We start from the raw sequence: 15,159 nt of genomic DNA, 5'->3' as shown, positions 1-15,159 counted from the left end.
GGGTGGAAGGAGACGTACATAGATGGATCAGAAACTGGTTGGAGGGTAGAAAACAAAGGGTAGGAGTGAAGGGTCACTACTCCGACTGGAGGAGGGTCACGAGTGGTGTTCCGCAGGGCTCGGTGCTCGGGCCGCTGCTATTTAATATCTTCATAAATGATCTAGAAACAGGGACGAAGTGCGAGATAATAAAATTTGCGGACGACACCAAACTATTTAATGGAGCTCGGACTACAGAGGACTGCGAAAAGTTGCAAAGGGACTTGAACAAATTAGAAGAATGGGTGGCGAAATGGCAGATGAAGTTCAACATTGAGAAATGTAAAGTATTACATGTGGGGAGCAGAAACTCAAGGTACAACTATACAATGGGAGGGATGTTATTGAATAAGAGTACCCAGGAAAGGGACTTGGGGGTAATGGTGGACATGACAATGAAGCCGTCGGCACAGTGTGCAGCGGCCGCTAAGAGAGCGAATAGAATGCTTGGTATAATCAAAAAAGGGTATTACAGCCAGAACAAAAGAAGTTATCCTGCCGTTGTATCGGGCGATGGTGCGCCCGCATTTGGAGTACTGCGTCCAATATTGGTCGCCGTATCTTAAGAAGGATATGGCGTTAGTCGAGAGGGTTCAGAGGAGAGCAACACTTCTGATAAAAGGTATGGAAAACCTGTCATATTCTGATAGATTGGAGAAGCTGGGTCTCTTTTCCCTGGAAAGATGAGACTTAGAGGAGATATGATAGAGACTTATAGGATCATGAAGGGCATAGAGAGAGTAAAGAGGGACAGATTCTTCAAACTTTCTAATAATAAAAGAACAAGAGGGCATTCAGAAAAGTTGATAGGAGACAGATTCAAAACAAATGCTAGGAAGTTCTTCTTTACCCAACGTGTGATGGACACCTGGAATGCGCTTCCAGAGGATGTAATAGGGCAGAGTACAGTACTAGGGTTCAAGAAAGGATTGGACAAATTCCTACTGGACATGGGGATAGAGGGGTATAGATAGAAGATTACTGCACAGGTCCTGGACCTGTTGGGCCGCCGCGTGAGCGGACTGCTGGGTACGATGGACCTCGGGTCTGACCCAGCAGAGGCATTTCTTATGTTCCTTTTGCCCCGATCGTCTCGGGGAGTCGAGCTCCCTCTTGCCCCGATCGTGTCGGGGGTGCCGCGGTTGGCTGGGGCAAGAGGGCTTGAGCTCCCTCTTGCCCCGATCGTGTCGGGGAGTCGGCGGGGCAAGAGAGCTTGACGTCAGAGAAAGGGCGGGACCGCCAAGAGGAAGCAGCAGGACACCGATAGGAGCTTCTACATGATGGGGGGGGGTCGGGAGGCTGTGGGGGTGCGAGCGGTCCTTCAGGGTGCGGGTGCGGGTGGGAGTGCGTGCGAGCGGTCCTTCGGGGTGGGGGTGCGAGCGGTCCTGCGTGAGGGGGTGAATCGGACGTCGGGGGGGAACTATGTACAAAAATTTTGTACAACGCGCAAGGTTATGCACGGCTTGTAAAAATCGTGTATAACACGCGCGTTATATGCGTGAAAATACGGTAGTCGAGGCAATTCCATCAAAATAGGTGTAATAGAATTTTTTTTTTCTTTCCTGTCACCAGTCTGCCTGCTCTATTCTAACCCAGATTCTCAAAACTTTTAATGCCTGAACGCATTTTAGCGACGGATTATAAAAAAACGGCTTATCTGTCTTTAGTGAGATTTCTAGCAGCATCTGACACTGACATACAAAGGGGCTCTTCAGCATTGAAATGAGCATTCTGATGGATTCTTAAAAATTGCCGAGCCATTTTCTAAAAGCAGTGTCGGCTTTTGGGGACAAAAATAAGCAACTGGTACAGTGGTGCCGATACTGTCACAGCACTGTTTTAAACCCTGGTATGGCAGTGTCAGAGAATGCTAGAAAAGCCGTTTTGAAGTGAACCCCCCCCCCTCCCCTCTTCCCCCTTACCTTTAGATGGCTGACTGGAGGGATGCCTACTCCTTCCAGTCAGTTGGCCTGCTTCTTCCAAAATGGGCCTTCCCCTTCCTGGTGCATCCTGGGATTCACCAGGAAGGGGGCTAAGGCTCTAATTGGCCTAGACGCCTAAGGCCCCTCCTAAGGGGCATCCGTGCCAATCAGAGCCTTAGGCCCCTTCCCGGTGCATGTCTTCCACTGTTGTGTTTTGTTTTGTTTTTGGAGGGGGGAGGTTTGCATTTTTTCTGCACATGTGTCCATCACTATCACCAGCAATGAGCACATTCAAATTTAGCAAGTCTTCGCTACTCTCTGCCAATCTCATTTACATGAGTGTTTTTTTAAGAATGACTCGCTTTTTTAAATTCGCTATCAGAACGGGTTCTATAGCAGCCCGTCGCTTTTTAATGCAGTTTTTTGAGAATCTAGGCCTGACTCTTTTTCAGACTGTGACTCTTTTTATGACAGTTCCTGGTATCTAAATTTAAAATAGTTCAGACCACCTTGTAACTAAGGCATGAACTATTTTTACCAGGTTTAATTTGATAAAAGGTCTGAGTTTCCACTGACTTCAATGCAAAGTTACTGGGAAGTTTAAAAAAACTCAACTTGGGATTCCTGTGTTGGGGACTCTTAGTCTCCAGGTCCCATGGCACCTCTTGCCTTCTGACTAGAAAGCATATCATACCAACACCACAGCCCTTCCCTTCCCAAATTTTCTTATAAAAGTTGCTACAAAAAAGGTTCCAACAACATTTTATATATACCGTTTCAAAAATTAAAAAAGCTATACAGAGCTTGCTTTTTACATAACTTCAAAACCTGACAAATTTCAATCAAATTTCAGGTATATCATCATGAATAAATTTATAATAAGCCTACACTCATGCCGGCCCCCTTACCTAAACAACGTCGCTTCACTACCTGATTCTTGAACTATCACAAGTAGTCGCCTCCGCCGGGGCAGACCAGAGGTCCATCCAGCCCAGCGGTCCGCTCACGCGGAGGCCCATCAGGCATATTGCCTGGTCAGCGGTCCCTGACTAATTTTATGCCTACCTCTACACTTATCTCTAAACCTTCCACTGCTCTTATCTGTACCCCTCAATCCCTTTGTCTTCCAGAAACCTATCCAGGTCATCCTTGAAACCCTGTACTGTGCTATTTCTTATCACGGCCTCCGGACTGATTGGGCCCTGCCGCTTCCTGACTGGCAATCAGTTGAGTCTGTTTCTCACAATTTCTCCATAACATATTCTACACTTTATTCTCTTCCATCTCCTTTCTGGAAATTCTTGTGCCAGTCATTGAGAACTATAACCTTTCTGTAGATACAAATTTTTTATAAGGATCAGATCTTCCTAATGGAAAACCATTTAAAGCAAAATAGCATTTGCACATTTCATGACGGTAATCGCTAGGTGGTAGCAATGTTGTTTAGATGAGATAGCTGGCGTGAATGTAGCTTATACTGCAAATTTATTCAGGATACTAAATCTCAAATTTTATTGAAATTGATCAAGTTTTGACAGTTATGCAGAAAACAAGCTTTGTAATTTTTATTTATTTATTTTTTTAACGCAGTGTGTAAAGAACGCCTCCATTCAGTTTCGGCCATCCAGTAAACCTATCATTGCTGGCAGGCCGCCTCTTCAAAATGGTGGGCCTTCCCCTTTCTTATGCATCCTGAGATGTCCTGAGAGGATCCTAAGACCCTAATAGGAGTGGCCTTAAGTACCTGGGCCAGTCAGAGCCTTAGGCCCCTCCCCGATACATCCCAGTATGCACCAGGAAGGAGAAGGCCCATCATTTTGGAGGCAGGCCTGCCCCAGCCGGCCTTCCTCGTAGAGATATGGGGGATTGGTGGGGGCAGCTACATGGTCCTCCATACATACAAAAATTATCCTTTATTTAAATGCCAAATTCCCTTCAACCCTTATCTTGGAAGCTAGGAAGTCCCACATGTGATAATATGCTGCCTGTTTGTCCTAGGATAAAGCACAATTACTTACCTGTAACGGCTGTTATTTGAGGACAGCAGGCAAATATTCTTACAATCCTCCTACCTCTCCTAGTTGGCTTCTTAGCTTTTTTACTGAACTAATGGCGGAAAAGTGCCAGCACATGCAGAGTCTCGAGACAGTACACTTTTGCACTGTCTGTACCAGGCTCCGTGGATGACGTCACCCACATGTGAGAATATCTGTCTGCTGTCCTCAGATAATACCTGTGACAGGTAAGTAACTGTGCTTTCTTTAGCACTCTCCAGACCAGTAGAGGTTAACTTTACGAATGGGTATATATCTAATCATGACCAGCAGGTGGAGACTGAAAACAAAACTTTGGGACAGTATATACTATCCTCCCTTCTCTATTTCCCTCAGTCTTCTTTCAGTCTCCAGCAGGTGTTGAGTGATCTGTACCCATCTCTCTTGGTAGGGCTGTTGGAATTTGTTTAGGGGTTTATTGTCCCTGTTTTTGGCCGGACGGAGCTTGGTCGGGCCCTGTTTGGGGGTCCGTCCGACCTCGGGGGTGTCAAACCCGGCGGGTCACGAGCGGGGTCCCTCCCCCCACTTCCTCCACCTCCCCACATTTTTTTAGAGGAGCCTCAGCAGTAAGCCTTGCCCCCTAAGTCAAGCAAGGCATATTGCTTCGAGAGCCTGTGGAGTCTGTTCTGTAAAAAAAAAATAAAAAAAAAAATCCTGAGGTAGTGCTGGTCTGAAGGGTTGTTTCCCTTTAAGAAAACTGTATTTTACTGTATTTTTTCATGTAACCGGCACTTTTTTTATAGCTAGGTCGCGTATGGAGCAATTGTGCCCTTCTCCGGGGGAGTAGGACACAATTGAGTCCAGCCGCGAGGCACTCGCGGCCGGCCTGAACTCGGCGGTTTGGGTCGGTGAGGTGGTGGAGCTCCGTCGGCAGCGGCTGCAGGCGCCCAGAGCTCCCCGCCGATGGTGCCTCGCGAGTCGGCTTGGAGCAGTGGGGAAGCCCGGTCTTCCACAACCGCCCACGGAGGGATTCCCCGTAGGATTCCCTCTCAGCTGATTTTTTGACAGCTGATGCCGACTTGCCTGTCTTAGCGGCTGAGACTGTTCAGTCTTCTCAGCCGCTACAGGCCATGGAGGGAGCATTTTTGGCGGGAACTTCGCCATTTTCTTTGTCTGGCCCCTCCATTTTGTCTGCAACCTCAGGTGACCTTCCCCCTGTATGGCGAACACAGGGGCAGGTTTCAGCATGGACCCCTGCTGGGGCAGGGAGTCCCTGGGGACCCCCAGGGGTTTTTTGCCCCCAATTTATTTTCTTTCTTTGTGCGGACTTTTGGGGGTCCCACGTGCGCCTGGGGGGTTTCGGGGGGGGGTTTCCCTCCGCGCCCCCTATGGCTTTGCCTCCCTCTTTTCGTTTGGCGTCCCCTCTTCCTCCTCCCTCATCCAAGCGCCCGCGGGGGGGCTTGGATTGCGAATTGGTGGGCGGAGGAGCATGTTGGCCTGGTTGAGGACCTGGCTGCTTTGGCGGGCTTCCAGGATCCTCTAGAGGGGACGCCTGTTGGCAGCGGGGCGGCGGGTTTCCCGTCTTCCAGAGCAGATGCGTCCGTGGTGCGCTTTTTTATTCAGAGGGATGAGCTTTTAGACCTGTGTAGCAGGTCTCCTTGGTGCTGCATTTTTGCAGTGGCGCCGCCGGAGACCCCGCGTATGGGGGCCCCTCTGCTTCAGGGGGTCTGTCCTGTTTCCCGCTCTTTTCCTGTGCGTCAGGATTTGCGGGATTTTGTGTTGGCGCAGTGGCCTATGGGCGCAGTTTCGTTTGGTGTGCGCCTTGGCTCTTGGGTATCCCGTCTCGGAGGGAGGTAGGGCTACCTTAATTTCGCCAATGGGGAACGCGGTGGTCTCGGCACTTCCTAAGCGGCATACCGTGCCTGTTTTGGACGGTTCTGCTCTTAGGGTCTCGGAGGCGCGTGCGTTAGAGACACTTCTTAAGTATGATTTTGATGTCTCTGCCTTTGGGGTCCAGGCGGCTGTTTGTGGGGAGCTAGTCGCTCGCGCCGGGTTTCGGTGGGCTGAGCGTGTCCTGGATCGGGAGTCTGATGACTGGTCTCTAGTGGATCAGGAGGTAGCGAAGATTGCGATGGCTGCCTCGTTCCTCTCAGATGCTCTTTATGACTTGGTGCGGATTTCGGCTAAGTCTTTGGCATGGCCGCGCGGCGTATTTTGTGGCTGCGCGCTTGGGCGGCGGATTCTGCGTCCAAAGCTAAGTTTATTAAAGTTCCCTTTAGGGGGTCTTTTTGTTTGGAGAGGAATTAGATGAGTTGATTCAGACTCTGACGGACTCGAAGGTGCCCCGTCTGCCTGAGGACCGTGCCCGCCCTGCGTCTAGGTGTGGGGCTGCCCGGGGGCGTTTGCGGGAATTTCGCAAGTATCGCCCGGGGCGTGGGGCTGCTTCTTTCCCGGCTCAGGGTTTTTCCCGGGGTCGGTTCTTCCAGCGCATGCAGCCCTTTCGGGGGGCCCGTCGGGGGGCAGGGAATCCCTCCGCCGGTTCCCCCGCTTCCCGTCCTGCGCAATGACTCCTTGCCGGCGCCCCCTTTGGTTCTGGTGGGGGCCCGGCTGCGCAAATTTTTCCCCAAATGGGCCGAGATCGCGTCCGATCAGTGGGTCCTTGAGGTGGTGCGGGACGGTTACGCTCTGGAGTTTACCCGCTCTCTGCCGGACCTTTTCCTCGCTTCTCCATGTCAGACTCCATGGAAGACGCAGGCTTTTCGTCAGACCCTTCAGCGTTTGCTAGATCTCGAGGCAGTGGTGCCGGTGTCCCCTACGGAGTGGGGCACCGGCAGGTACTCCATTTACTTTGTGGTGGCCATAAAGGAGGGGACCTTTCGGCCCATCCTGGATTTGAAAGGGGTCAACAGAGCTCTCAAGATTCCGTCTTTCCGCATGGAAACGCTGCGGTCGGTCATTCTGGCGGTTCAGCCGGGGGAGTTTCTTACGTCTCTCGATCTGACGGAGGCCTACTTGCAGGTTCCAATTCGGGCCTCTCATCAGCGCTTCCTTCGCTTTGCGATCTTGGGGCGGCACTTTCAGTTCTGTGCGCTTCCCTTTGGTCTGGCCACGGCTCCTCGGACGTTCACCACGGTAATGGTGGTCGTCGCGGCAGCCTTGCGGTCGGTGGGCATCCTGGTTCACCCCTACCTGGACGACTGGTTGATTCGGGCAAAGTCGTTGCAGGAGAGCTCCCGGGTTACGGCTCGGGTGGTGGAGTTTCTCCGGTCGCTGGGCTGGGTGGTCAACCTTTCCAAGAGTCGGTTGGTCCCGGCTCAGCGTCTGGAGTGCCTTGGGGTTATGTTCGACACCTCCTTGGGGAAGGTCTTCCTTCCAGAGGCCCGGGTGAGAAAATTGCAATCTCAGATTCGCCTGCTTTTGGCGTCCCGGGGTCCTCGGGCGCGAGATTTCCTCCAAGTCCTGGGGTCAATGGCGGCATCCCTGGACGTGGTGAGGTGGGCGCGGGCCCACATGCGTCCTCTTCAGTATGCTCTGCTCCGGAGGTGGTCTCCCCGGAGGCAAGATTTGGATGTTCCGGTTCCCCTGCGAGGCTTGGCGCGCTGCAGTCTGCGCTGGTGGCTCCGGACCCCTCACCTGGTTCAGGGGGTGGGTCTGGATCTCCCGCAGTGGACGGTGCTCCTTACGGATGCGAGTCTCCTCGGTTGGGGGGCTCAGTTTATGGGCCACTCAGCTCGGGGCACCTGGTCCGCGGAGGAGGCCTCCTGGTCGATCAACGTGTTGGAGACCAGAGCGGTCAGGCTGGCGCTGTTAGCTTTCCACTCCCTTTTGCTGGGCAAGTCGGTCAGAGTCCTGTCGGACAATGCCACGGCGGTGGCTTATGTCAATCGTCAGGGGGGCACCAAGAGCACTCCTGTGGTGCAGGAGGCGGCTCGGCTCATGGTTTGGGCGGAGTCCCATCTTCTGGACCTCTCGGCTTCTCATATAGCCGGGGTAGAAAATGTTCAGGCAGACTTCCTCAGTCGTCACTTCCTGGATCCAGGAGAGTGGTTTCTCGGCGCCGGAGCGTTTCGGTTGATAGTGCAAGATTGGGGGCAGCCCCTGATGGACCTGATGGTCACGAGTGGCAACGCCAAAGTGCCCCGCTTCTTCAGTCGTCGCAGGGAAGGGCTGGCCGAGGGTCTGGATGCTCTGGTCCAGCCGTGGCCAACGGAGGGGCTGTTGTATGTGTTCCCTCCTTGGCCGCTGGTGGGCAGAGTGCTTCTTCGCATTGTTCACCATCCGGGTTTGGTGGTGCTGGTGGCTCCGGATTGGCCTCGACGTCCGTGGTATGCGGATCTGGTGAGGCACCTGGTGGCGGTTCCTCTTCCTCTGCCTCTCTCGGACGACCTTCTGATGCAGGGTCCCATTCCCATGTTCGACCCGTCTCCCTTCTGTCTTACGGCGTGGCTCTTGAAAGGGGTCGCCTTAGCAAGAAGGGATATTCAGACAAGGTGATCTCTACACTGTTGGGGTCCCGGAGGCTTTCTACCTCTCGGGCTTATGTGCGGGTTTGGCGTCTCTTTGAGGAATGGTGTCGGGCGCGGGGAGTGACCTCTTTTCGCGCTTCTCTGCCTAACATTCTAGAGTTCTTGCAGGATGGCCTGGATAGAGGCCTGGCTTGGTCTTCTCTCCGGGTTCATCTTGCGGCCCTGTCGGCCTTTCGAGGGTTGGTGTCAGGTCAGCGTTTATCGGCTCTTCCTGGTGTGATTCGGTTTCTGCGGGCGGCCAAGTTGCTTAGGCCTCCCCTACGGCCCTCGGTTCCCTCTTGGGATCTTAATCTGGTTCTCTCTGTTTTGGTGCGCCCGCCTTTCGAGCCCTTGGACGACTGTTCTTTGAAGGACCTTACTTTGAAGGCGGTCTTTTTGGTGGCCATTACTTCTGCTAGGCGTGTTTCTGAGCTGCAGGCTTTCTCTTGTAGGGCTCCCTTCTTGGAGTTTTCTAGGGAGCGGGTCGTCTTGCGGCCTGTTCCTTCCTTTCTGCCGAAGGTTGTTTCTCCTTTTCATGTCAATCAATCGGTGGTTCTCCCGGTCTTGGGTGGTCGGGAGGGCTCTTCTGAGCAACGGCAGCTGCGCAAGTTGGATGTCGGTCGGGTCCTTCGCTCTTATGTGCAGCGGACCCAGGAATTCCGGAAGTCCGATCATCTCTTTGTCCTCCTGGCTGGTCCTCGTCGGGGAGCTGGCGCTTCTAAGGCTACTATTGCGCGCTGGATCAAGGAGACGATTGCTTCCGCTTATCTTCTGAAACAGCAGCCTGTTCCGGAGTTTCTCAAGGCTCATTCCACTCGGGGTCAGGCGGCTTCTTGGGCTGAGTCGTCGCTCGTGCCTCCGGTGGATATTTGTAAGGCTGCGGTTTGGTCCTCCTTGCATTCATTTGTTAGACATTATCGGGTAGATGTTCAGGCGCGTCGGGACGCGGTGTTCGGTGAGCGTGTTCTGGTATCGGCCCTTCGGGGGTCCCGCCCGTGAGAGGGACTGCTTTGGTACGTCCCATTCGTAAAGTTAACCTCTACTGGTCTGGAGAGTGCTAAAGAAGGAGAAATTAGGTTCTTACCTGCTAATTTACTTTCTTTTAGCTTCTCCAGACCAGTAGAGGTCCCCACCCTGTCTGTTGTTGTTGTTGTTGTTGGGGCTGTTTTCGCGGGCAGTTTTTGTTTTTTGCTGCGGGTTCTAGTATTTTTCTAGGGCCGGGGAGAATTAAAGAACAGCGGCTGTGGCTCGGCTGGCTTAGCTGGCGAGCTGTGGGGACATTTTCCTTCGGGTATTTCTCCTCTGCATTTTCCAACAGCATTTGGGTATGTTATTTGTTACTCCTGTTCGGAGTATTGTTTTCTTCCTGTTTTCCAGTTCTTGGTTCTGCTTGGCTATTCGGCAGACTGAGGGAAATAGAGAAGGGAGGATAGTATATACTGTCCCAAAGTTTTGTTTTCAGTCTCCACCTGCTGGTCATGATTAGATATATACCCATTCGTAAAGTTAACCTCTACTGGTCTGGAGAAGCTAAAAGAAAGTAAATTAGCAGGTAAGAACCTAATTTCTCCTTACCTGGAGTTTTCAACATAATACAGCAGTAATACAACAAATCAGAGATAATTTTTAACATAAGTTGTACATATTGCATAAAGCTATTAACATGTTACACAGTATGAGTAATGTATCAGATAGAAGTTCAATTCTCAAACACCTGCCTTTGTTCCTATTGGCTTCTGCTTTTGTATTTTGCATTTTCTGTGAGACACCAGTAGGGATTTCTTAAAAAAAAACAGAGTCAGACACATCCAGGGTAGGATGGAGGAAGTGAGTTTATTGGAACTTGATTGAGGGTATATATGAATAGTTTCTTGTAGGTTTTATTTTATTTGAGTTTTGGGTGGGAGGTTGGGGGAAAATGTAATTGTATGTTAATGTCTGAAAGTTTATTATGCTTGTCTTGCGATATTTTATGTATATGAATTATTTGTTGCACAATTGTAGTTTGAAAATCTAATAAAGATATAAAAACAACAACCCAGAGTCAGTTCAGTGCTTAATGATACCATCAAACTTTTCAGTCTAGATTTTTGCTTATATATAAAGACAGGTTGATCACTGACAGTGTTTGCACAACCAGGATTCAGCAGTATCAAGTACTGTGTAAAACCAGCTGGCATGGGCTCCCTCTGCCTCATTATTTTTTGTTTTACAGGATGTGGGGTAACAAGATTGGAGATGAAGGAGCGAAAGCATTTGCAGATGCCCTGAAAAATCATCCTAGCTTAACAAATTTAAGGTGTGTTGTGTGGGAGTAGGGTGGGGAGAAGTGCATCAGATGCATCCATTTTGGGGTATTTGTATTTCAAGTTGGCGTTTTTACTGAAAAGCCAACTTGAAATACAAATGCCCCAAAATGCAGTGTTTGGGTAAAATTAGCAATGTATGGGTAAAACTAACATGAGAAAAGAGTACAGGGATAATTGTAAATTTCATGTGATAAATACATTGTCATTCCAGGGGGGTGTTTTCAAATCTATTCACATTATTTTCTAAGTGAGAAAAAGCTGGTGTGATTCACTCCATGTACTTTGCAACCCTGGCAGTTTTCAAAAAGAAAGTATGCTCATACTTTCCTTTTGAAAATTGATACATTGGCGACTTCTCACAGCAGTTTGTGACTCTTGGCGTGATACCTACGTTTTTTTGTGACATTTTTTCTCTTTTCTTTTTTACCACGGACCCCTGATGAAGGTTGTCCGAAACACGGACCGTGTTGGGTCCCTCGCTTGGTAAAAGGTTTTTAGATATGATTTATTTGTCACAATAAAATTTGCCTGCATCGTGTACAAGCCTGCAGTTTTGGTTTGTTTGCAAACTGAGGCAGTCATATGTGGGACGATATTACATCTGAAGCCCTCAGTGGACAGATATAGAGGTTGGCTTTTCCTTATCATGACCGGGGTAGCCATACAAATGGTTACGCGCAACTGGAAAAACTGGGATCGCTTTAATTTTAATTTTTGGTGGGCAAATTTATGTTTCATTTATAGATGTGAAAAAATGAATGTGGATATGCTGGGACATACTAAGATACTATATTGCATTTTTGTTGGTTTTGAAACTCAATAAAGATTTATAAAAAAAAAAAAAAGAAAATGGATGCAAAGCCCATGAGTAAAAATATCTGCGGGCTTTACAACAATGTTGGTACTTTTAAAAAATGCCTTAAATTTCAAAAAGTTGTACTTTTCTGGCAACTTTGTGTGCTGAATGAGGTACTTGTCAAAATCCTAAAATGCATATTTGACCTGCTGAGCGAAAAGGTACTGAAAGTGGGATATGTGACTTATTTATACCATAAGATAGAAGGATATCAACTCTATAATTCTGCAAAATTTCAACCTCAGGTAAGGACTAATTACATATGAGTTATAAATATTAAGATAAAAAAATATATAATGATATGCTCAAATTAAAGTAAATCAATCAAATATAAAGCATATCTTGTATTGAACTCTAATAAATTATTAATAAATATTGTGAAAAGTGTTCAGTGTCTGAGTGTTTCCTACGAGTACAAGCCGTTAGGGAAACAGAATCGGGACCATCATTACACTTATCTTTTGGGTCCCTGGTAGTGATTTTTATCAAATTTTTTTAACTACTATTGGTTATCTGCTATGCAGTCAGTTGTTAATTACAAAGATAACGAATTAGTAGTGAAAATCACTTATCTTATTCATGATGTTGGCCATATCATGTCTTAGCCCAATCAGCCTGGCCCGGTAGGTACTATTTTCTGATTTTATTTTGATTGTGATTTTATTTTGTGATAAGCTTTCTCTACACTTGAGCTTTCAGAGCAGTTGGATCCTGTAATATGAAATATAAACACAGCTAAGAAACAGTGGTTATAGGATGCAAGACAGGCAGAGAAACTAATCAGTTAGTAAAGCACCTTGGACATGTCAGTGTTTGAATAGTTTTAATATTCAGGAAGTGGAAAAGTCACATTACAGGGCCATACAACAAATAACACTTAATTGGAAAAGTTGGAATAGATTGAACTTTAGTTTTTGGTGGAATTCACTATGCCATATTTATAAAATGGAAAGAACATTAGCCATTCAAAAAGGGAACTTTAATAAATTTCAGGATGTGTGGAGGCCATTATCAGATTATTGTAAAGAATGAGTATATATTTTTCTTCCCTGATTAGTACAAATGGAAATTGGGCGGGGGGAGGGGGGTATTTATTATTGGAAAATGTTTTTATGAAATATAAAAAGGATGGGAGGGAAGGGGATAAATTTAATTTGATAAGATTAACTGTAGAATTTCAAGTGATATATCTATGTTAAAATGTTAATACCAATGTTGATGTACTCGATGTAAGTTATAAAATGAATAAAGAATTATAAAAAAAAATAAAGGAGCCTAAACGACTGCTCCACAGATTGGAACTCCTATATAATACAGTGGTATCTTGGATTACGAGCATAATCCGTTCCAGGATCATGCTCGTAATCCAAAACGCTCGTTTATCAAAGCAAAGTTCCCCATAGGCCTTAATGCAAACTTAGAAGATTTGTTCCACAACCAAAGTTTGCAATGGGGGCCCAGGGGTGAATACCTGCCTGCGGGTGCTGCAGCAATTCCAAAGTGGTGCCTTCCTTCTCTCGGGGTCCCTCAACGTCCTGCGTGCTTATATGTGGTGAGCGTGTTATTGGGGCAGCGGCTGACTTAGGAGAGGAGAGGTGAAACCGCACGCATGCTCATTTAGGATGGCAGCAGGCTTAGATGGGAGTCAGGAGGCGCTGACCGATGGTAGAGGCATCGGCCGAAGCGGGAGGGCAGCCACACGGGGACCCCGAGGGAAGGAAGGCACCACTTTGGAATCGCTGCAGCACCCGCAGGCAGGTACTCACCCCTGGGCCACCATTGCTGAGTGCTCGTTTATCGGGGCAGTGCTCGGTTTACGAGACAAAAGTTTTCTGAGTGTTTTGCTCGTCTTGCAAAACATTTGCAAACCGGTGCACTCGTAAACCGAGGTACCACTGTACGTCAATTCCTGAGCTCTCAATATAGCCATCTTTCTGACCTTAATAAACACTGTTCCGCAAACCATTAATCAAAAAAGGCCGGGACAAAGAAATGAGTCTTCAGCATCTTCCTAAGACTCATATTGTTACTATAATGCTATTAGACATACACAGTCGTGTAAACAAACATGTAAGAGACATTCCCTGTTTGACAGAGCTTACAGTTGATTCATGACAGACAAACAGGACAAATAATAGATCTGAGAAATTCCTTGATTATGAATATGATTAAATCAACATAGGTAGATATGCTCTTTGATATGGCCCTGTAATGTGACTTTTCCACTTCCTGAATATTAAAACTATTCAAACACTGACATGTCCATGGTGCTTTACTAACTGATTAGTTTCTCTGCCTGTCTTGCATCCTATAATCACTGTTTCTTAGCTGTGTTTATATTTCGTACTACAGGATCCAACTGCTCTGAAAACTCAAGTGTAGAGAAAGCTGATCACAAAATAAAATCACAATCAAAATAAAATCATAAGCTGATCACAAAATAAAAGAACCTGGTACCTGTCAGAGTTAATAGACTTTTATCAAAAAGCATGTATAACCAGATATTTCAGCAGGGCATTGTCACACTGGAAGGAGCATACTGGTCAGCACACAAAAGTTATTTTTTTTGTTCTTACCAGAGATGCAAAATTGGAAGACTGTTTTCAGTTGGACATCCATAGGCAGCAATAGTCATTGATATACCAAGAGCCCTTACTACACTTGGTTTTCACAAAAATAATTTTGCAGAGTGGAACAGGGTTGGTGAGGTGCCCTTAATATGAAACTGGTAAAAGAAGTGACTATTCTTGTAAGGGAGGTATTCATTTCACTGCACTAGTTTGCCCATTGAGTTATTGGAGTCCTTTACTTCTGGCCCTGTTTAAATCTCTATCTATCTCATGAAATGTCACTGTTTTATTTTAGCTAACAGAAAAGCAAATCTGCCATGTGCAGCAATTTTATTTACCTCTGTTTCACTGGACATCATCATATTTAATTTTGTTTCAGAGCAAACATATAAAAAAAAAAATGTTTTCTCGTTTCTTCTTGCAGCCTAGCCTGTAACAGCATCTCTACTGATGGAGGCAGAAGCATTGCAGAGGCTCTTCAGCAAAACACTTCTGTGAGGATATTTTGGTAATCATTACAATTATTATAGATGAGCTTTGGCAGTAGATAGGTTGCATTGTTGGTTTTATACCTATTTTACACTATGATCCAAGATAAATGAATTTATTCACATTCTCCAACTTAGTTTCATATATGAAAAAATTCTTAGTAGTTAGTTGTCTTTTCATCAAATTTGATTGTTATTTGATCAAAGTTTATAATTAGTCTGCAACATTGTTTCATAGTAATTGACAGCAGATAAAGACCTGAATGGTCCATCCAGTCTGCCCATTAGTTATATTCATTAAAAATGCATGATTATATTAACTTGTCTCTTCTCTGGTATTTCTGGGTCATAGACTGTAAAGTGCACCTGGTATTGTCCTAGGTTCCAAATGCTGAAGTTGCTGCCCAAGTTCACTCCAGTCTATCCAACCATCCTGTTTGCAGGATATCTACCATAAAGTCTGGCCAGTAACATCC

At 47.1% G+C, this 15,159-nt stretch overlaps 1 protein-coding gene across 6 annotated transcripts in view; it reads left to right on the top strand.

Annotated features, from left to right (window-relative positions):
- Window positions 1–15,159, top strand: part of NOD1 (nucleotide binding oligomerization domain containing 1) — a 111,536-nt gene that overhangs the window by 56,505 nt on the left and 39,872 nt on the right. For 5 of the 6 annotated variants that reach the window (XM_033930060.1, XM_033930055.1, XM_033930059.1 and 2 more), the window contains exons 8-9: window positions 10,676–10,759; window positions 14,620–14,703. In XM_033930060.1, coding sequence (XP_033785951.1) covers window positions 10,676–10,759; window positions 14,620–14,703 — 168 coding nt within the window. The remainder of the gene's footprint in view (window positions 1–10,675; window positions 10,760–14,619; window positions 14,704–15,159) is intronic. The other variant, XR_004538024.1, reaches the window with a different exon arrangement.

The sequence above is a fragment of the Geotrypetes seraphini genome, chromosome 2, assembly GCF_902459505.1.
Source record: "Geotrypetes seraphini chromosome 2, aGeoSer1.1, whole genome shotgun sequence".
Lineage (NCBI taxonomy): Eukaryota > Metazoa > Chordata > Amphibia > Gymnophiona > Dermophiidae > Geotrypetes > Geotrypetes seraphini.
The sequence above is the reverse complement of the archived record's forward strand: the minus strand, read 5'-3'. Positions and strand labels throughout refer to the sequence as shown.